The sequence below is a fragment of the Rhagoletis pomonella genome, unplaced genomic scaffold, assembly GCF_013731165.1.
Source record: "Rhagoletis pomonella isolate Grant_MI unplaced genomic scaffold, Rhpom_1.0 Rhpom_scaffold_00009, whole genome shotgun sequence".
NCBI lineage: Eukaryota > Metazoa > Arthropoda > Insecta > Diptera > Tephritidae > Rhagoletis > Rhagoletis pomonella.
The window spans coordinates 29,488,964-29,511,698 of NW_023458563.1; the positions used below are offsets into that span (position 1 = coordinate 29,488,964).

General features: G+C 38.8%; 1 protein-coding gene across 5 annotated transcripts in view; it reads right to left on the minus strand.

The window, feature by feature from the left end:
* Window positions 1-310: 310 nt before the first annotated feature.
* Window positions 311-22,735, minus strand: part of LOC118745701 (phosphatidylinositol 5-phosphate 4-kinase type-2 alpha) — a 110,904-nt gene continuing 88,479 nt past the window's right edge. For 4 of the 5 annotated variants that reach the window (XM_036479305.1, XM_036479304.1, XM_036479303.1 and 1 more), the window contains exons 4-10: window positions 20,074-20,323; window positions 8,624-8,754; window positions 8,386-8,554; window positions 8,171-8,322; window positions 8,010-8,104; window positions 6,993-7,057; window positions 412-528 (exon numbers count right to left, since the gene is read on the minus strand). In XM_036479305.1, the coding sequence (XP_036335198.1) occupies window positions 412-528; window positions 6,993-7,057; window positions 8,010-8,104; window positions 8,171-8,322; window positions 8,386-8,554; window positions 8,624-8,754; window positions 20,074-20,323 (979 nt within the window). Of the gene's footprint in view, window positions 529-6,992; window positions 7,058-8,009; window positions 8,105-8,170; window positions 8,323-8,385; window positions 8,555-8,623; window positions 8,755-20,073; window positions 20,324-22,735 lie in introns of all 5 variants that reach the window. The other variant, XM_036479300.1, reaches the window with a different exon arrangement.

Consider the following 22,735-nt stretch of genomic DNA (forward strand, 5'->3'; position numbering starts at 1 on the left):
TGTATTCACTATTTTTAAAGCAAAAGCACGAGAAAATAATGTAGTATCTCAAACAAATTAACTAGTTTACTTAATTTTTCAACTAATTTCCGCACCCTACTCTTGTTAAGTCCATGATAAATGTTTCCACTACTATGTGGTAATTCTATTTTCTTTGCATAAAAAACACTGCAGTTGTAAATCACTGCATTAATATTAAAATATATATAAATATTCTTTTTTTAAGTGGACTTTCAGAAAGCGCAATTTAAATGGTGCAAGCATGTAACTATATAATTCGCACGGTGTATATAGACATACATACATAGGATGACGACTAATAGCCATTGACAATTTATTTCAATTCACTTAATTGTTTAGATGATCATCGAAAAATGCGATTCTGCATACACACAAAACGTGATAATGAAATTACTCGATTGCTTTATCCATAAAATCTAGAAATCTTTTAGCATATTGATCGGGATCACATGTAGAAATACCATCGACGTTACTTCCGTACTTCACAGTTTTAGCTGCCTTGGCGGCCTAAAAAGACAAGAAAAAAAAACAAGAATATATGGAAATTTTTGACTGGCAGAGATTAAATACATATATGTTTTATGAGAGAAGACGTCGTGCTTTTCGGGCTATTGATGACTCAATCGTAGTCCGATATTCGCGAAATCTGAAGAAAAAGCAATCGCAATTTCACGGAAACTCGGACCACGATGTTTCAGCAACAGATCCCTGAAAATTTAAAATTCACCCATTTTGAATTACATAACATAAATTTCATTAGAACATCTCTCAACAAAGCTGCAACTAACTTTAGAGTCGACTTTATTTCGACTATGAATATGCCCTTATATTTTTTCAAAACCTATTTTTAAATTATGACTAAAAATACTTTGAAAAATACTTTGAAACTTTTTACATTAAAAAGATATAAAAGTGTGACACAAATATACGAAATTTCATTGCTCGTGAAATAAAGTATAGAAGTTACATGATGATGAAATTCAAAATGGGTGATATTTCACCCGAACATCGGATGAAGTAACTTAATTTAATTTCCTTTAAATACGAGTATGCGAAAATAATCTTGCTTGTAATGAAATATCTTTTATTTAATCTACCAATCCTGAATAAGTAAAGGGTCCGTTAGGTTGGTGCGGCAGTCTGTCCACTGGCCAACTCACTTAGACCTTGTAGGTCCATTGTGATACTCGAAGTGTGCTTACTAAATAGCCAATGACCGGTTACACAAGCCATGATCATCGAAATGTCCTCTCTTGAGAATCTGATCAGTTCTGTAGTGTTTTCTTATCAATTTGCGGCCATAGTAGCCTAGTTGTACTAATGCCCTCGAAAAACCATGACCTATTTGCCTCTTGAATCATGCTATTTATAATCCTTAAGTTGCAGGTTGCTAATTTTTGCTTTGCATAAACTCATTATATAAAATGCTCAGCGGCGGATTTAAGAAAATATCTTGGGGAACCCAGTTTTGTTATATATACATACATACAATACAGAAAGGATTTCCTATGCAACTTTGAATTCGCGTTTTGCTTTTTGTTCAGCAAATATTTACATCGCGGAATCCAAAAACATTGAGTTTGCCACTAATCTTTCAAAACAAAGGAAGCACGGCAATTCTTTAACGACCCCACAAGACTCGCCTCCCACATGGTCCGACATGGCTCGTTTTGATCGCAGCGTGGTCCCGTAAACGGTATCTTTTATCTCTGCAGCCTGTTGACAGTCCTCATCGTACCCATTGTTTTTTCGGGCTGAAATCCGACTACTTCTTTCGAGGCGTTACTTATTAAGCGGGAAGTGTAGTTCCACTGCTCGCGTACGTCAGTTTGTTGAAGTGCTCTCAGAGACCAGGTGTTAAAGTAGAGTGGCGAAAAAATTAGCGGTATGTTGTGATTGCAGTACTCCGTTAAGCTTTCCTTGCATTGTTGGACGCACATTTTTTTCTTTCTTTCTTTTCTTCTTTTTTGTTTTTGTTGTTCTTTCGGGCTCGCTGAAATCCAACTATGTCTTCGGCGGCGGTACCTAATGATCGGGAAATGTGGTTCCAATGATCGCGTATGTCGGATTTTTGAAGAGTGCTGTCAGAGAGCAGGTTTGAGAGTCGAGTAACGAATGCATTGGCTGTCTATTGGATTACAGCTTTTCCACTTTAAGCTTTATTTGCATATTTGAGCGCACATTTTTTGCTGCATAGAGGCGGGTGCGTATCTTGGCTGCAACAAGATAGTTGTCCGAGCCGATGTTTGGCTCTCGGACTGTATGTACGTCTAAAACACTGGAAGTATGCATTCCGACTATCAAAACATGGTCGAACTGGTTTCTTGATTTTCGATCTGGAGACAGCCATGTAGCTGATGGATCTTTTAATGCTGGGATCTAGTACTATATAATATCATGTTTCGGGCCCGGCGAAGTCGATCAGCCTCAGTCCGTTATCGGACATTTCGTTGTGGAGGCTGAATTTTTCGATAGAGGCGCAAAAGATCCCTTCCTTGCCCACTTTGGCATGGAAATCGCAAGGCTCGATTTTAATATCGTGTCGGGACAGCTCTCATATCGCACACGATCTTCAAAAGTGACACAACTCAAAATTTAGAATTTTTTAAATTATGCACTAAAAATGTACACACGAGCTTTTATTTACCTTCCAGTAAAAGCGGGAGCAAATTTTTGTTATACTTTGTTGAAAAAACCTAAGATAAAGTCTCCCTTGCCTATATGATTAGCATGTGCTACGCAATAGTTTTTCGGATTTTCTGACGAACGTGTAATTTTGAATTGCTTACGTCGGCTTGCCCGGTAAGCCCCTCTTCCCGAGAACATCAACCGGCCGGGTCTCAATGAGTTTTTTTTCATCGGTTTTTTTTTTTATTTGGAATAATTTTATTCTTTTATATGCCCGCTTCGGGTATTTTTTGTATACAAAATTGGAACTTATAAACGAAATTAAATAATTTTCTTGCTATGGCCTCCTATTTTTTCAATCCTATCTTTGGCATAAATGCTTTTGGATAATACTCTTGCCGCGAAATTCATCAGTTTGGGATTTTTTGATAACTTTTTATTTCTAAAATGACATGAGAGAAATGATGTTGCCGATTTGTCACCACGGAAATATATCGGTGAGTCGCCAATTTGTTGCCATTGACGATTGTTGCCTATTTCCCACATTTTGTATAGTGGGTATGTTTGTCAACAAAATTATTTTTCTAGAAAACGTTTTGCTACAAATTTCCCTTTTATATATACATTTTATCGTTGATGTGGCACAAATGAAAAAATTTTCCGATTTTGCACTTGAGCTAGTTGCTGGTGAGAGCAGTGAGGCCCTTCTTTTGGGGCCCAGTCAGCACTGCTTCTTTTGTTGGCCTTAAATCCGCCACTGAATATGCTATATCCAAGTGAGACAGAAAAAACCAGTTTGGGTCATGGATTTGCCAACAAGTGCTTGTTGTTGTTGAGTTTATGTAAATACATTCGAAGAGCTGTTCAGCCGGTTTCTTATACAATACGAAGCCATAATCTGGGAAAGGTATACAATTTCTTTGACCTTGGTATCACAATGGATCCATAACTTAATTTTAATCTTCACATTAATGTGACACGTCAACAAGGCTAAAGGGTTACTTGCATTTGCGAAACGATGGTCCAAAGAATCACTAGACCCTGTTTGCTACATTAGTTAGACCGATTCTGGAATACGGTTGGGTGGTTTGGAATCCAAGGTAACAAATTTTCTCAGACAAGATAGAATCAATTCAAAAACAATTCCTACTTTTTTCTTTAAGAAACTCCCTTTGGGATTCCCGATATAATCTTATACGAGTCGTTTAAGGCCCCTATTATGTTGACTGTAGCCACTGAAAAAGTGGGAAGTTCGAGAAAAATTTTGGTATTTTAATAATATGTTATTTTAATGATATTAAAACAATTAAAAGCAAATGTATCAGTTACGAATTATGTTTACCGATGAGTCCGAGGATGCTGGTGCCAGACATCTACGTTTTCAAAGTTGAATTGAGTTGTGAACCACAATACCAATTTACAACTTTCAACTCAACTATCTTCAAAGTTGTGAATCATAATAGGGGCCTAAAACTTATTAACCTTCTTATATTGTCAGTCGCAGGGAAATGCTTGGTACACTTTTTACGGTTAAATTGCTGACAGGCTCAATTTCAAGTCCGCTTCTTTTTCATTTCATTTACTAAACAAATACACTAAGATCAAAAACATCTTTTCTAGTACAACAGTAGTGATAAAGCACAAACATAAAGCAACGAAAGAAAAACAATAAATAAAAAAATATATAAAACTAAGAATTAAGAAAAAAATAAAAATAGAGAATAAAAGAAAAAAGAAAATGCAACTAATCCCAAGACTAAAAGCTAACATTATTACATAAATAAAAACACAACGAGACAAACGTAAACAGGTGTAGAAAGAAAATACATATAAATATGGTAATCCTAGCAGATAGCGAAACTCAGAGCACAAAAACTTATTGACGAAGGTACGAATACTACACATTCCTAACGTTGCCCTTGTTTAAGCTACTGCGAGTAGCAACTGGAGGGCCATTCCATTGTGACTAGTGGGACATTTTACTCCAGAATGTGATCAATTGTGAATTTTAACTATGTCGTCGGAACTTATACACCAGCGAAAGATATTTTTTAACATAGAACGATAACTAATGAATAAAATTGCTTTAACAAAAATACCAAACGATTTTTTAGTTTTATGTAACTATCATTTGAATGAATGTGACTAGTGGGACACTGAAAAGAACTCTATTTTACCCTTGTGTACTCAAAGATGAATTTTAGCCAAAACACTTAATTTTAAGGAACATGTAAAATGCAAGATTTAGCACTCTCGAACATATTTTTTCGAAGAGCGTTCATGCTTTCGCATTTAGCAAATGTATATTTACGCGAGTTCGAAGTCGCATGTTTTTGACAAACAGCCGTGTTCCAGTCGCTTATTCAGATCCGTATCTATCACGATCGATTCGCACAGAGAAGATAATGTGTATAAAACCCTGCTGAAAAGGGAAAAAGAAATTTTAAACAAAAAATTCAATACAAAAACTTTAATTGTTTTAACCATAACCGAAAATTTGTTTGTATATATATTAATTTGTCGGTGCTGTCAATTGAAATTTCCTCAATTAAATAGGAAAAATCAAACAGACTTAGCCAGATTTCCAGCAGTATCACATCGGTGTTGAATTCGCGCAACTTTTCTTTTTCCAAATAATGGAAACTAAAAAATAATAAATCTCTGTATACGCGAAAACCCAATGTGCCACTTTTTCTCATTAAACTATGTTCGAATCGTGGAAATTTTTGCAGATCACAGGGTTGCTTTTAGCATTTAGACTTTTAATGCAGAAACGGAGTTACATTTAGTTGCATTTAGCTGACGAATTTTGTTTGGATAAATGTCCATTTAGAGAAGCATTTAGAGCTAAATGGGCTAAATATGCTTTTACGCGTAAGCAAAAACAACCCATGAAAATGTTTTGGTGGATTTTCATTTTGAACCGAACCGAACCATTTTTTTTTTTTTTGGTGGTTTTTGGTTCGGTTTAGGCAGTTCAAAATAAAAACGGTTCGGTTCGAAGCCAGAAAAAATCGACGGTTCGGTTCAAAAACCGGTTCAGTTCAAAACCGGTTTGCAGCCCTGTTATTATACAAATAGCTAGGCAGCTTATCCGATATTAAACTGAATAGAAAAATACAGTTCCTTGCATTCAAATACTCGAATATCTCACAGTCCAATAGGCGAACCAAATATATAACGTGTAACAGACGCAGTAATTAAAAAACAAAGTTCCGTACTTCGTGCGGATGGGCGAGAGGAGAGCAATTGTTGGGATTAATAATAATGCATTGCGCCAAAATTATAAGGGAAGACTTTAAGATGCTGTTAATTAGTCATCCAACGCCAGTTTTGTTGTTAAAACTTTTTTTTGAATACTCACGAAATAAGCATTAGAGGAATCGCTGCACGTTTGGATAGATCTTCGTGCGTCGTACCAAACTTTATCAAAAACGAAAAATTACGGCAAATTAAAAAGTAATATTCGCACTACGGTCCTTAATACCTCGAGCAAAAGTGCAGAAACAATAAAAAAAAGTGCCTTGTCTTACAAGCGTCAACCAGGACAATTATCAGGTTTATCAATGTTCAGCTCCAAATTTCGCGATCAATATTGAAGAAAGTGCCGTTTCTAACAGAGGCGCACAATTTAACGGAAGGAGTTCGCCAAAAGAAACATGAGAAAAATCGGCATTAGGTAAAAACTTTATAATTAATGTACACTTCACTTTTCAGATATTTCATCTGATGAGAAAAAATTCAATCTTGATGTACCAGATGGTTAAAACTGTTATTGCCGGGATTTGCGAAATGTACTTTCCGAGACGGTGTGGGGTGCTTTCAGCTCCAGTGATACCCTAAAACTTGACTTTACGTCAACACGGATGAGCAGTTCGAGGTACCAGTATTCTCTCTGCCTTACCTTGCTTAAAATTCTTGTTAGTAGACAACAAGGAAATCGTTTGTGGATCATAACATTGACTTGCTTGACTGGCTAGCTCGTTCTGCCAATGTAATTGTTATCTAAAATTTATGAGGACTGATTGTAGGCAAGGTGTATGCTCAAAACAAACAGTACGAAACAGTTGCAGAGCTAAAAGCGCAACACTTTGCGAAAAATTCGCTCTGAAATCTAACTCTACATTCCCACGACCCAAACCGAGTTTTCTCTCACTTGGTTTTAGAATTGTATGTACTAAGGTTACCACATTCAAAGCATTCTCGTTTGCTTATACTGTGTCCATATTGAGAAAACCTAATCATTTTTCCGGGCGCTATATTTACCGTTTAACGTTAATATTATTTTATAATAGAAATACTGATAGACTGTGGTGGACACAATTTTAAAGCGTAAAACTTACCTGTTTTTTTACGCCATATTGCGTTAAAACATCTATAATGGCAATAAAATATATTTCTCGTCTTTCTGAAATTCAAAATATTAAAAAAATTCAGTACGAAATCTTTGAAATTAAATAGGTTAGTAAAAAAATTTTTTGGCTAAGCGAACTCCAGGTAAACGAGTAGCGCACGTAAAAGTCTTCTTACACAATGTGTTTTTCGATCTGTAAATTTAAATTTTCTGATACATATCCATTAGCCTCTATCAGATATTATTAATTTTTAAACAAAATTTTGTAATTTACCCGACCCGTGGGTTTTACAAGTCACTTAAAAAGTTCGGGTATTTTTTTCACACCATGTAATAGATCCCTTTAAAACTTTTAATACAAAACAAAAGAGAATTATAAAATTGCCAATTTAAACTGAAGATTTTCTCGTTCTCACAAGATCTAGTGTGCAATCAAGAATGATAGAGATAACATTTCTGTACTAAAAGTAAACGAAACCGAATTGGTTGTTAAAAGAAAATCTCAGAAGAGCCAATTTTCTTAATATTCAATTGTTCGACAGGAAACGGGATTTAATTGTGCTAAGTCGCAAAAAGATATGATTTAAAATTTCTCAGGCGTAGTTTCCTTTTAGTTCAGACTTGTCGAAATCTTGGTGTGCAATGTAACCTTTCCCAATCTTTAAAATAAATGCTGGTTTTGGAAATATCAGGAGATGGGTCTGTGTTAAATGGAAGAAAATGCAATATTAAAATTAAACCAATTTATCGTCTACCTCAATGAAAAAGACCCTACTTGAAGTTTTTAATTGTGTTTTAGGAATATGCCTTAAATTTGCTCCCAAATGCCCTCCTTACTAAAATTCAAAACGAAATCTTAAGAAATACAAGATGTATTGGCATTCTTAGAGCAGCTCTGTAAGCATTTCCTTCACATATAACTTTAAAGTTTCTTTGTTTTTTTCTGGGAAATTTAAAATTGTATCAAATAGGGTAGTTTGCATTGATGGAGACGATATGTTCTTACCTTCAGTACTTGGAATGGCATAGATGTCAACTTCGTAGACAACTTCTTTGTATTGTGCGCCACGCGGCGAATCTGGCGGTGTATTGTAAGTCCATCTGCAATCGATTTCGTAAACGTGAAGTATATTTATGTTCGTATAAATCACTCTTCATTGAACTCACCTTTCTCCGCTATCACATTCCTCGCTCTCACTGTTTTCACTACGACCAGTCACTTGGGAGTTTTCTCCCTGTAATGCTTCTTCTTCAGCACGAACGCAGTCATGTATGCCGACTAAGAGCGAATAGTCCATTATGTGTAACTTTGTTAAGAGCTGTATTTTGTAGAGAAAATGTGATTAATTAAAATTGTATAGTCAAGAGTTTTTTTTACTTACATCAACATCACTTGATAACGTGTCCAACAACTTCTTTTTTGCTTCTTCCCCAATTTCAATTCTGACTTTTTGCTTCATAAAATCATTGTCTTTATATGTGGGTAAATGCTTTTCTAACTCTTTTTCAGAAGCCTCGCGGTCGACCGTACTGCCTTTTAAATCAAATTTCCTACAAAGTTCATATTAAATGTTTGCCATAAAAACATAGAGCGTGTGTTTCCAATTAATTATAACTTACTTGTGAATTGTTAAATGTGAGCTGAATACATTGCGCATGACCACGAAATAATATTGTCCGCTCTCTACAGTTATCCTGTACATACCCAAATATTGCGGTAGGAGAGTTTTGCCATGCTTTTCCACGACATACTAAAGTCCGTAAACAAAATAGCAAATGTTTTTTGATAGCGAGCAAAGTGCGGGAGATAACAACAAAAAAACAGAATAAAATACATTTTTTAAACGCTAAGTGTCATTCACAGATGCTAATGTGCTAAAGCCTAATGCTGTGACAACTGTCGGCCGTTAAAGCTAAGTACAGAGGATACAATGGCCGTAATGTATGTAAATTACGAATGTCTAATTAGCTTCTTCTATACGAAAACATATCAACCAACAGAAACCACCACATTTCGTAAATGTACTCTTAAATGGCCGAGATCAATAATGCCACTAGAACTAGCAATAATAAAGTGTAATACGACGGACACTAAACAAGTCTTTAGACTATCTAAAAAAAACGGTTGTTTATAAATATGGTCTTATTGGTTTCTAAAATATTCTCCTGCAAGATTTATATACTTTTCCATATGCTCAAAAATGTTTCCTGCGAATAAGTCGGTACCTCAAAAATATGGTTTTTGAACGCATCTCCTGGCGATGAAAATCGTTGTCCGCGCAGTTAATCCTAATTGCCGAATCAGGACTGTACGGCGGATGACCCATCACTTTGATAATTTAAATGCTTAAAAATCATTTGTTTGACGAGATATAACATTGCGTCTTGATGAAAGACCATTTGTCGTTTTTCGCTAATTTTTATCCGGCGCTCCTCGCTCTTATAGGGTCACCTCAAAGCTGGTGTGGGACTGTCTTAAACTTTTGATATTGATCGCCACCAGGAAACGGGTATACCGCATATGGGTACCGGGATACAGTGGAGTCATGGGCAATGAAGTGGAAGATATTCTCGCCAGTAAATGGCTGCACTGGGATTTATAGGCCCAGGACCCTTTACGGGTCTGCCATGGAGCTCCGTTAGGTGAAACTACTATATCTGGATGAAGAACGAAGCGCAACTTTACCTTCCTTCGTTCCGAATATATCAACAAGGAGAACTAAAGAACTCCTTCACCTCAGTAGGAGTGAAGTAAGAATTGTTACAGGCTTTCTTACCGGCCACTGTAGGGCAATGAAACACTTGTCAAACATTGGATTTGTTAACTCTGAACAGTCTAGGTTGTGCAACGAGGAACAGGAAACAGCAGAGCGTATTATCTGCCACTGTGAAGCCTTCACGAGGACCAGACTTCGCTACCTAAGATCCCCGTATCTAGAAGCACACGACCTAAATGGCTTTCAGCCAATAGACCTTGCGAGGTTTCTAAGCAGTAAGTAGATCAAAGATGGCCTGTAGTTGAATAGAGGTTTGTTTTACAATAGATCGCGGTCACTAGGTGACCTGCTCGCTTCTCTAAATCTAATCTAATCTACTCTAAAATAATCTACAGTAGGCTGGATTCCCAATTAACTCATAAAATTGGATGGTGTTCAATAAATTCACGCGGTATGTCTTTGTTTGCGAAAAATGATCAGATATATGAATAGAAATCGTTTCTATTGGGCTGAGGTATTTCTGAATACCCGAAATCTCTTTTTCAATTCACCTTATGCTGAATAAGGAACCTAGCTATGTATCTCTACGAAAAATTATCTGTTCCGAAATCTGTACTCCTAACGTAATTTATTATACCCAACTATAATTATCTAACATGTGCAAGACTATTTTTTGTCAATACTATTCGCAACTCATATTCGTAATAGTCTGAATAAAAGCAACTTTAAGTGTGTCTTTTATTCCTATTTTCGGTAAACTTCTATGTGGCTCTCAAAGTTAAACCCCTTTACAATCTTTTATTAAGTTTCACCTGTGTGTAATCGAAGCTTGCAATCAGTTTTTAAGCAACTTTCCGATGAGCTAGAGACTTGAAACCTCAAACATAGCTCAAAACCCGATGACAACCCAATATGCAAGATGAATTATTTGGCTAGGTGGCGCAGGTGTCGGGATATTTGAAAAATCCGTATTTATGGTCGGATTTGTTTCATATAACTACAGCTGCCATGTAAAGGAGTGCAATTTTGGTGTTGGATTTGTGGAGGGAGAGGGACTGTCGTTCACCCCAGTGCAGTGTTGCCAGGTCTTCGGCACGAGAAAACGTCCCTCTTGGTCTGAAAAAACGTCATTTCCTACCCAAAACCGTCTTTTTCAAATGTATGCACACAGAATTGTTCTTATTCAACTTTAATTGTATACAAAGGTACAAAGGTATATATGTATGTAAGATATATATATATTAAAATGTTATTTCGATAGAGCACATTTAAAATTCATTGTAAACTAGTTTGAGCTCGTTAATATAAACATCATTTCATACATACACTTGTGGTCAGCTGATTAAGTCATCAATATTTTGATCGATTGTGGCTGTTTTCCTTTTGTTTATTTAATGTTTATTATTTTCCCATAAAAGCTTAGCTCATTATATAACAAACAAAATAGAAATCCACACTTCAAACGTTGTGCAAAAATTATAAAAAATCTGCAAAGTTTCAGGAAGATTTTCAACTTTTTATGCAGATTTTTAAGAATTTTTTTGAGTATGCAGTTTGATAGCCAATTATTTTCCAGGGTAATAATGTGCAAGTTTTAAGTTGCTAAAGAATCGCGTTGATTTTTAATATTTTTTTCTCTTGTAGACATTTGGGTTAGGTGGTCGGTTGTCGAAAATGCTAAATTACGTTCTGCTAAGAAGGAACATAGCAATATGTCAGCCTTTTTCGCGTTCATTATATTTCGACTGCTGAGGGGAAGATCGACCTGTCTCGGCAACCAGTTCGAAAACGCCCTATCTCAAAAAAAATTTCCATAACGCCCTATTTCAGAATTTTATAGAAAAACACTCTACCTCAGAATTTGGTTGAAGAACGCCATATTTCAGAATTCGATTAAAAAATGCCCTATCTTACTTCAAAATGTTTTGAAAAGGTGCTGATGTAGGGCGTTTTTGAATCGGCAGCTGAGATAGGGCCTTTTTGAAACGAATTCTGAAATAGAGCGTTTGTAATCAAATTCTCAAATAGGACGTTTTTGAAAAGTTTTTTGAGATAGGGCGTTTTCGAACTGGTTGCCGAGATAAGTCGATCTTCCACTCAGCAGTCGATTTTCAATGAAGTCTTAAAAAAGTCGCTTACTTTTTTTTGAATTTTTATGCTGCTACAGCTTTTTTGGTGCTATTGCGAGCGTGCGTGTTGCAATAGATCATCTCTTCCTGAATTGGCTTTTAATGTGCAATTGCAAACATTGCAATAAGCCTCGTAACCTCAAGTGTTTACAAAACCAGCCTTTGAACGCGGGATCCGTTCCAAGAATCGAAAAAAATACGCATACGCTTAGTTTGCATCGTATTTAAGTCATTTGTGTTCAAAGGGTAAATATCTTTTGAAGAAGCTGCTGCAAAAAACAAAGCTTGTAAAGATTTATTAAGAAAATAATTCAAAATCAGTTCTACTTACAAGATTAAGTAACAGAGAAAAATTACTGGGAAGTTAAAAAACGTAATTTTTTCACACAAAACGTCCGAACGTCAACAAGATACAAAAAACGTCCAAATGACGTTAAAAACGTCAACCTGGCAACGCTGCCCCAGTGTAAGAACGTCTAGCCACAATCCGCATAAAAGCAAAACTCTTCAACATCTCACTAATCTGAACCCATGCACCCAAGGAAGGGATCTTTGGCGCTACTGTCTGAAAATTCAGCCCCCACGACGAAACGTCCGACATCGGACTGTGGCCGATCGACTTCGCCGGGACCCGAAACATGGTAGTATGCAGTACTAGGTTCAAGCATAAAAAGATACATGAAGGTACATGGCTGTCTCCAGATCGAAAACCGAGATACCAAATCGATCAAGTTGTGATAGACGGAAGGCATGCTTCCAGTGTTTTACACGTACGTACACTCCGAGGGCTAAACATCTACTCGGACCACTTCCTTGTTGCAGCCAAGATACGCACCCGCATCTGTGCAGCAAAAAATGTGCGCCCAAAAATGCAAGGAAAGCTTAACGTGGAAAAGCTGCAATCACAACTGACGGCCAATGCATTCGTTACTCGACTCTCACACCTGCTCTCAGGGAGCACTCTTTTTGGATTTCAGTGGTTATAATAAAACAATAAAATAGTTTTAATATAATTTAATGAGAAAATAAAAAAACGTGTTGTTACACTTGTGTGGTATAATGAGAACAGAACGTTTACAATGAATAGAAATTGCAATGTGTATATAAGCCGATAGGCGGCGCTGTTGAATAATAAAGACGTGAAGTAATTTAAATCCAACACTCCCACTAATTATTTCAAGTCTTTCATTCCCAACATCTCTACGTTTTTGATAAACTTCTGAGTTGTTAACGGCTTAGTAAAAAGATCGCCCAATTGGTCTTCACTGCAAACGTAGTAAATCGAAATCTTCTTCGACTCGTATAGCTGCCGAATAAAATGTAGTTGAACATCGATGTGTTTGGTTCGTTGATGCAATTCCGAATTTTTGATAAGTCGAATTGCGCTCTGATTGTCGATGTAAAGTGACGGTGGGCTTTCTTGTGCATAGCCTACGTCACGAAGTAACTGATGTAACCAAACTGCTTCCTTTGCACCTTCACATGCTGCCATAAATTCAGCCTCAGTGGTTGAAAGTGCTACTGTTTTCTGGCGGTGACTCTTCCAGGTAATAACACCTCCACCCACCAAAAATACGTAACCTGTGGTAGATTTTCGCGTATCAACATCACGCGCAAAGTCAGAGTCAGAATATCCTTTCAATGTCGTGGAAGGACCAGAGTATTGAATTCCTCGTTCAGCTGTCCCATTCCAGTATCGTAGAATACGCTTGACTGCCGAAACATGTGAGGGCTTTGGATTATCCATAAATCGGCTGACTTCTCCCACTGCATATGAAATGTCTGGTCTGGTCACAATCGCAGCAAACATAAGCGATCCTATCGCTTGTCGATATGGGAATTCAACACACCCATTTTCACATGATTTAGTTAACGTGCTATTGCTGTCTGCTGGACTGGATATGTGCTTCGAATGTTGCATATTGAACTTCTCTATAACCTTTTTGATATATGCACTTTGATTAATGAAAATTGTCTTCTTCTTTCGATCTCGGTGTATTTCAATGCCAACGTAATTACCGTCATCTCCTCGTGTCATCTCGAAATTGTCACTCAAATGAGCCATCACTACTTCCAGTGCCTGTTTGCTTTTTGACAAAATCAATCCGTCGTCCACATACAACATTAGGATAATCTTATTGCCATTTACACTACCGACGAACACACATGGATCTGCCTTCGATTGGATCATGATATAATCGTTCAGGAATTTTGTGAATTTCTTGTTCCACACTCTGGATGCTTGTTTTAGTCCATACAAACTTTTCTTGAGGCGGCAAACTAGGTTCTTATCGTCAACTTCAAGTCCTTCTGGAACCTCCATGAAAATTTCCTCTTCTAGGTCCCCATTTAAGAACGCTGTCTTCACGTCGAACTGCACCATTTCCAAATCTTCTACTGCGGCGATCGCAAGAACGGTTCGAATCGAATCGTAGCGCACCACTGGAGAAAATGTTTCCCCATAATCAACGCCCTCCTTTTGTGAATAGCCCTTTGCAACTAGGCGTGCCTTGAAAATTGGGCCGGACATACTCGATTTTCGCTTAAAAACCCATCGACATCCTATTACGTTGTGGTCCTTTGGACGCTTCACCAAATCCCATGTCGAATTTTTCTTCAGTGAACACAACTCATCTTTAATTGCGTCTCTCCACTTTATAGATTCTTCTGAATTGACCGCATCTTCGTATGTGCTTGGCTCTAAAACTACAGCTGAATATCCACTTTCAATTAGACGGCTTGGTTTCTTCAACCTCTCGCGAAAACCATCCGACACGTCTGAATTATTATGCTCATTTTCATCTGCTCCAGTATTTTCTGGAGACTGCTTAATAGTTGGCAATTCTTCATACGATGTTTGCTTGGATGTTTGCCCATCACTATCATCATCGCCAGCTAGCTGGTACACTTGAGCGTGATTCAGAAATTTCTCGTTTATTTTTACATTGCAACTTACAATTATTTTCCGTGTAGCTGGATCATAGAGCCGAAAATTCTTTGATGTGGACTCGTACCCAACCAGAAATACCTTTTTTGCCTTGGCATCCCATTTCTTACGTCCACTTTGTTTTGGTATCTGCACGAAGCATTCACTGCCAAAAATTCGCACATGTCCCATTTCAGGTTTCGTCCCAAACCATTCTTCATATGGCGTTGAATTGAGACACTTTTTGTTTGAAGATCGATTGAGAATGTACACAGCCGTTCGTACCGCTTCTGGCCATAATTGCTTTTGCAAACCACTGGCAAGCAACATTGTGCGAGCGCACTCTACTACAGTTCGATTTTCACGCTCTACACGCCCATTTTGCTCCGGTGTGTACGGTGCAATCCGTTCAACTATCACCCCAGCATTACTCAGCATTCGCATACATTCCTTATTGACAAACTCTGTGCCATTATCAAAACGAATGTGTTTCACAGAATTACCTGTTGTGCTGCGAACAAGTGACAACAAAGCCTTAAGTTTTTCATACACCTCATATTTATTAGCCAGATTGTACACATATTTAAAACTCGTTGCCTCATCTTTAACTAGAAGAAAGTAAGACATTCCCCCAATACCTACTTCTTCCATCGGCCCACACAGATCGGCATGCAAATATTCGCCTTTCTCGGTCACTCGGGTTTGCGCTGATTTATGTGAAACACGTTACATTTTACCAAGATGGCAGTCTTCGCAGAAAAACTTTGTTTCACTCGACAATTTGACGCCTTCAATCAAATTCTGGTTGCACATACGTTTTATTGCATCTACATTCAGATGCCCAAACCGATGATGCAATTGCTCAAGCGTGACGGTTGCAGCGCACGCTCGTTCAATAATTCTCTGTCGAAATACCATTCTCAATTGCTTACTGTCATCTTTCACACCCACAGCATATATTTCACCATCAACATCTGTCAGTTTGCAACCATCATGAGAAATCACCATTTGAAATCCTTTTGAGGTGGCGGATGCCGTTGAAAACAAGTTCTGCTTCAGTTCAGGAACATGCTGCACATTCCTAAGCTGTCTCTGTAGCCATTTGCCTTTAACCTTTGCTTCAATTAAAATTGTTCCCTTGCCACGAATCAATAAACGATCATTATTTGCTATTTGTACAAATCGCTCAACTTCATACTTCTCATAATCTGTAAACCATTCAATGCGACCTGTCATGTGCTCTGTTGCACCTGAATCAGCAATCCAAATATTCTCAAGATTCGTAGTGAACCCATCACCGACTTTGCCACAAAATGCAACATCACTACCAGCCTTTTTGCGTTCGGCAAACTTTTCACCGCGCTTCGGACATTCACGCTTCCAATATCCAATTTCATGACATTTGTTATACTTTGTTTTCTTTTTCAGCTCATCAATCGATGCTGGCGTTTTTTGTTAGTCCGCTGTTGTTTTGATTTGAATTTCGCACTGAAAGCCACATCTGATGGTGTATCATCCACTTTGTTCATTTGATCCTCCTCCAGCTGCAAACGAGCCATCAAACTATCCAACGTTCTTGCTTCTTTTATGTTGTACCAAACTGTCTTGAAGTTACGAAATTTGGGTGTCAAACTGCTAATGATCCGCACCATTTTAATGTTCTCAGATATTTTTTCACCTTGGTCTTCGATTTCATGTGCCATTCTACTCACCTTTGACACATACGACGTAACTGATTCGCCCTCAGTCATTTTCAAAGAAAAATATCCCTCATATAGATTCATAATGCGCACCTCGCTACGTTTTTCATGCAAATTAGACAACTTATCTGCAATCTCTTTCGCAGTCTTACACATAAGAATATGATTCGCTTGTTCATTGTCCACCGATGAAATTAAAATCGCCATTGCTTTGCCATCATTTCTGTCGTATTGACTTTTCTCAGCAGCACTTGCAGTTTCACCAGGAACATTGCCGGCCATGACGTCCATCAGGCCTCTGGATTTCATCACAGCATCAATTTGGAACTTCCACAACTTGTAATTCATACCATTTAATTTGTGATGAGTGACGGCTACACCATTGCCAGGTTTTTCGTCTACTAAATCCATTTTGTGTAATAAACAATAAGCAAATACTACGGTACGGCGACACGACTATGTATTTGACAATTTCTATTAAAATTTACAACTTATCTGGTGCAAGAATGTTCTCGAGTTTTTAACCAACACGTGGGCTTTCATACACGCATATATGTACATACATATATATTCATATACCACAGCAAAGCGCGAACCAATCTTCACTACGATGAATATGGCTTATTCAGTAGAATTACTTAGATTTTCCAACTTTTAAGTGTTCTTCAATTTTACTCGATAAATACAGCCACTGGGCCCAAAACCTTTTGGATTTCAGTGGTTATAATAAAACAATAAAATAGTTTTAATATAATTTAATGAGAAAATAAAAAAACGTGTTGTTACACTTGTGTGGTATAATGAGAACAGAACGTTTACAATGAATAGAAATTGCAATGTGTATATAAGCCGATAGGCGGCGCTGTTGAATAATAAAGACGTGAAGTAATTTAAATCCAACAACTCTTTAACAAACCGACATATGCGAACAGTGGAACCACACTTCCCGTTCATTAAGTACCACCGCCGAAGTAGTGGGAAAGCCCGAAAGAACAACTGGTACGATGAGGAGTGTCTAGAAGCTGCAGAGAAAATATATGTGGCCTACAGAACCACGCTGCGATCGGCGCAACACGAGCTATATAGGACCGCTATAGTTAACTGACGTGGGAAGCGAGACGTATTTGCCACAACAAGAAGACGCCGAAATACGTGATTGCAAAGAGCTTGAAATGCTGGTCAATAGGAGAAGCGCCCGAAAGTTTTATCACAGAGGCGACTTACGGAAGGTTTCAAGAAAAGGGCGAACTCTTGTAAGAACAACAAGGGAACCTAGTCACTGATGTCCAGATCGCACTTAAAATATGGAGGGAACTGAACGGAGTCGATGTTCTACCACCTAACTATGACGAGGTACGAAAAACAAGAAAGCTGCTGGAGCTGACTGCCTGCCAACCGAGCTAATCAAGTACGGCGGCGAGGAGTTGGTAAGGTGCATGCATCAGCTCTTTTGCAGAATATGGTCAGATGAACGCATGCCCGAAGACTGGAATTTAAGTGTGCTCTGCCCAATCTACAAGAAAGATGACCGCGGCATTCGCGCCAACTACCGCGGGATCAGCCTTCTAAGCATAGGTTACAGGGTCTTATCGAGCGTATTGTGTGAAAGACTGAAGCCCACCGTCAACGAACTGATTGGGCCTTATCAGTGTGCGAGAATAGGATCGACACGCCGATTCGTCGATTTAAAATCCGCTTTCGACAGCACGAAAATATGTAATTTCCCCGCGAATCTAATAGGGCTGTGTAAAATGTCGTTGAGCAATGCCACCAGCTCCGTCAGAATTGAAAAGGACCTCTCCGAGCCGTTTGATACCAAACGAGGTTTCAGACACGGTGGCTCCCTTTCGTGAGATTTCTTTAATCTGATGTTGGAGAAGATAATAAGTGCCGCGGAACTGAACCATTTCTACACTGAACTGAAGAATTTACTACAAGAGCGTACAATTGCTGGGGTGTGCCGGTGACATCGACATCATCGGTAACAAAAACCGCGAAGTCTGTTCTGCCCTTACCTAGGTGGATAAGGAAGCAAAGCGAATGGGTCTGGTGGTAAACGAGGACAAGACGAAGTATCTCCTGTCCCCAATCAGTCAGCGGATTAGCGCCTTGGCCACTACGTCACTGTTGACAGTTATAATTTCGAGAAAGTAGAGAATTTCGTATACTTGGGAACCAGCTTTAACCCCGATAATAATGTCAGCATCAAAACCCAACGCAGAATCACTCTTGCCAACAAGTGCTACTTTGTACTGAGTACGCAATTGAGAAGTGGACGACTTTACTTCATCGTACAAAAATCACTCTCAATCAGTCATTCATCATGCCCATGCTGGTGTATGGCGCTGAGGCATGGACAATGAAAACATCTGATGAAGCACGGCTTGGAGTTTTCGAGGAAAAGATTTACGGGCATTTACGCACTGGCGAATACCGCAGACGATTTAACGATGAGCTGTATGAGCTTTGCAACGATATAGACATAGTACAGCGAATTAAAATCCAGCGGCTACGCTGGCTATGTGGAAACGCTCCAGCTCTGAAAGTATTAATCGCGGGTCGCGATGCTGGTAACAGAGGAAGAGGAAGGCTTCCTCTGCGTTGGAAAAACCAGGTTGAGAAGTACTTGGCTCCACTTGCCATTTTCAATTGGCACATAAGAGAAATGACTGGCGAGCTGTTTTGGACTCGGCCAAAATCGCCAAAGCTTTACAACGTTATAGACATAGTACAGCGAATTAAAATCCAGCGGCTACGCTGGCTATGTAGAAACGCTCCAGCTCTGAAAGTATTCATCGCGGGTCGCGATGCTTGTAACAGAGGAAGAGGAAGGCTTCCTCTGCGTTGGAAAAACCAGGTTGAGAAGGACTTGGCTCCACTTGGCATTTTAAATTGGCACATAAGAGAAATGACTGGCGAGCTGTTTTGGACTCGGCCAAAATCGCTAAGGCGGTTACAGCGCCAATAAAGGGGAAGAAGATGTTTGTTTTTTGTAATTCTCGTTTGTGTTATTTTTGTGTGTGTTGTTGAGACATGGAATCCATTATGTGGGATCCAACGCGCTCTTAGCTTTAAATGTTCATGCAATTTAATATGTATGGTAGGAGCTCTAATGCCTAGGACCGCCTCAATCTCCCTATGTGTCACATGACGATATTCCATTGTTTTCTGGCGTACAAACCGATGTAGAACGACCTTCTCGATGCTCATCGGCGAGCGAAGTACGACCAGGCTTTTATGGATTATACCTATTATACACACTGGCCCAAGATGGCGTTTCATCACAAAAAATGGAAAGAAGTTCGTCGATGCACTATTGTTGTGTTGATCGACGTCCAGAGTTGTAAACAATCATTCAATTTGAAATATTCATTTTTTTGTCTACTTAAAAAGTAACTGTAAACAACACAAAGAGCGCTCATACTGTAAAACGTATTGAGTACGTGAATGGTAAAAAATTTAAAATTTTACAATGCAAATGTCTGATCGCCTCAAATTACATTGATGTAGACTAGTTTAGTGACCTTCGTATTATTATTAAACACACATAAGTGTAATTATTACAAAATTATACATAGTAACATCCTAGTATACTTACGGGATGATATTGCTTTAAGAACGCATGCATACGCTCGATTTCCTCCGACGTCAAGCTCTTAATTATGAAAAATTTATCATAGCTTTGGTAGAATTGTGCACCCGATTTTCCTGATGATTCAATGCGTACTGGCTGCGAACGAGTTAAGGATTCGCGATAGTCGACATCATCAACACTAAATCTTTCACGCAAATTTCGAAATACTAAAGGACAGTATTCTTTTACTTTAAAGTGTGACGGCATATTTTCCCTAAAATCAATGAATAAGTTAGATATTTTAAGTGAATAATTTAGAAATGAACGTAAAATTAATAACACGTTTAAGAAAACCTATTCAAATACAGTATGCATAACGGGTTATTCATTTTGTGCTTGGGAAAATAAAACCCCGTCATCTTACTTTAATCAAATATCATTCAAACTGGTAGTTGTTTAGTTAAAGGTTTTCTTTGCGACCCAACGCATTAAAATTACTCCCTTAAAAGAGCACTCCGATATTTTATAGTCTTATTAATAAAATTGTAGTTTAAAAAACTAAAACCTCCCTATTATAATTGCCATTCGTACTGTCATCAGGTATGTAACTTGAGAATAGAAATCGCTGCATCTTTTAGGCGCATCAATATTACATACTTACATCCCGAGCTAATAAAAGGAAGGTAAAAAAAATAACATAAATGACAAATTAAATATTATTTTTCTTGGGCCAAGATTGAAAATTCAATGCTGTTGGATTATGCGTCGAAACGCGTAGGAGAAGAATAAACACTTTTTTATTTAATATAACCAGCCAAAAAGCTCCAAATCCAATAGCATCAAGTTAAAATTTTTATTTGAAACCACGCCATGCCATGAAAAACAGCTTCCCATAAAAATACAATCGCCGTTCGGAGTCGGCGTAAAACTGTAGGTCCCTCCGCTTTGTGTGCCAACATCAAGGCGCACGCCACAAATCGGAGGAGAAGCTCGGCCAAACACTAACATATGTGTAAGCGCCGATCTTTTACTATTATTTGAAACCAAAAATTACTTAAGTTTTATGGAGTTTACAATGGAGCCACAATTTGGCTTAACGCAGATGCCCCCAAGTACGTTTCCAGAGTCCATTAAAAATAGTGCCTACTGAGCGTTTCTGTAATAACTTTACTTTATTATACGAGCCACAAACATATAATTAAAGTATAGTTTCTACGTGTGAAAAAATCTTCAAATGGGCTACCGTACCTAGCCTTGCAAACTCGTCAGCTTTGCAATTTCCCCCAACACAGTGTATCCAGTTACCAATATTGAGTTCTATAATGCTGGACCACTTCGTTCAAATATCTGGCAATTCAATAAAGAACTTTGCGTTGTTCGTGAGAATAAAGCTTTCAGGCTTCTCAATCGGAGGACGCGTTTCTTTTCTGAAGGTCTTCGCACGATGCTCCGTGCTACCTGATGGACGGTCAACACTTCCGTTGTTGTTGTTGTTGTAGCGGCTACAACAACCCCGCCCAGATTGGTTAGTATCTCAGTCGTTGTGGTCAAGCTCAACTAACGGAAGACCCAAGAAGCGTGCAGCCTCTATAGGGCCTGACCATAGGGACAGAGGCGTTAGCCGTGTGGGGTTATCCGGGCATATGAAGAGAAGTTTCGAGTCGTGGGGTGTCGAATGCCGGACACTAATTTGGCACATCTGCATCTAATCTGCTGAGGTATGAGTTTAACCTGCTGCAGTAGCCCGAGCGAAATTGTGCTATTGTGGTTCTAGTCTCCCGAGGCAGGTGGTTGTGTGCCTAGAACGGCATTCACAGGTCTGGAGTGTAAACTGGAGACCGACTCCCTGTTAATGCCGCTAAGGGCCTGTCGGTAAGCTGACGGGTCCAAAGGTTGGTTTATGAACCTCTGGACTTCGTCCGTCAGTTCATATAGATACCTTCTGACGAGCCTTGGCGAGGGCTGCTCTGAAAGCAAGTGTCTGTTCGGGTGTCCACATCTGTGGCTCCCTACTAGGAATTGCTTGCACAGCATTGTGTTGCGCTCCTTTATGGGGAGCATTTTCACCTCCTCATGCAGCTGGCGACATCAGAAGACATCCAGTCGCTGTCCGAAGTGTAGTGTTTTGTGTCGTCTGCAGCTTCATCCACTGCGTCCTACTAGTCCCCGGCGACCACACTGATGCTGCGTAATTTAAAATCGGCCGGCCAATTGCCTTGTATGTTGCCAGCAACGTTTCACTGTCTTTGCCCCAGGTACTGCCGGCTGGCGTCTTGAGGACCTTGTTGCGGCTCTGTACTTTGTTGACAATTGCGGTTGCGTGCGCAGAGAAGGAGAGCAGACTGTCGAAGGTTACTCCGAGTATTTTGGGGTTATTCACCGTCGAATTGGTGTCATCGACGTGAATTCCCAGTAGTAGTCTGACCTCCTTCGTCCAGGTAGTAAACAAGGTCGCAGAGGATTGTCTAGAGGATAGGGTTAGGCTCCTAGCAGTGAAGAAGCGAGAAAACTCGGAGAGATACCCGTTTAGTTGCGAGCACAAGTCATCAATTCCATTCCCAGACGCCATTATCGAACAATCGTCAGCGTAAGACAATCGAGACTTCCTCTGGGGGTTGGAAATATAATAGTTAAACAGTAATGGGGAAAGCACACCACCCAGTGGAACCCCCAGTTTTATTTTTCT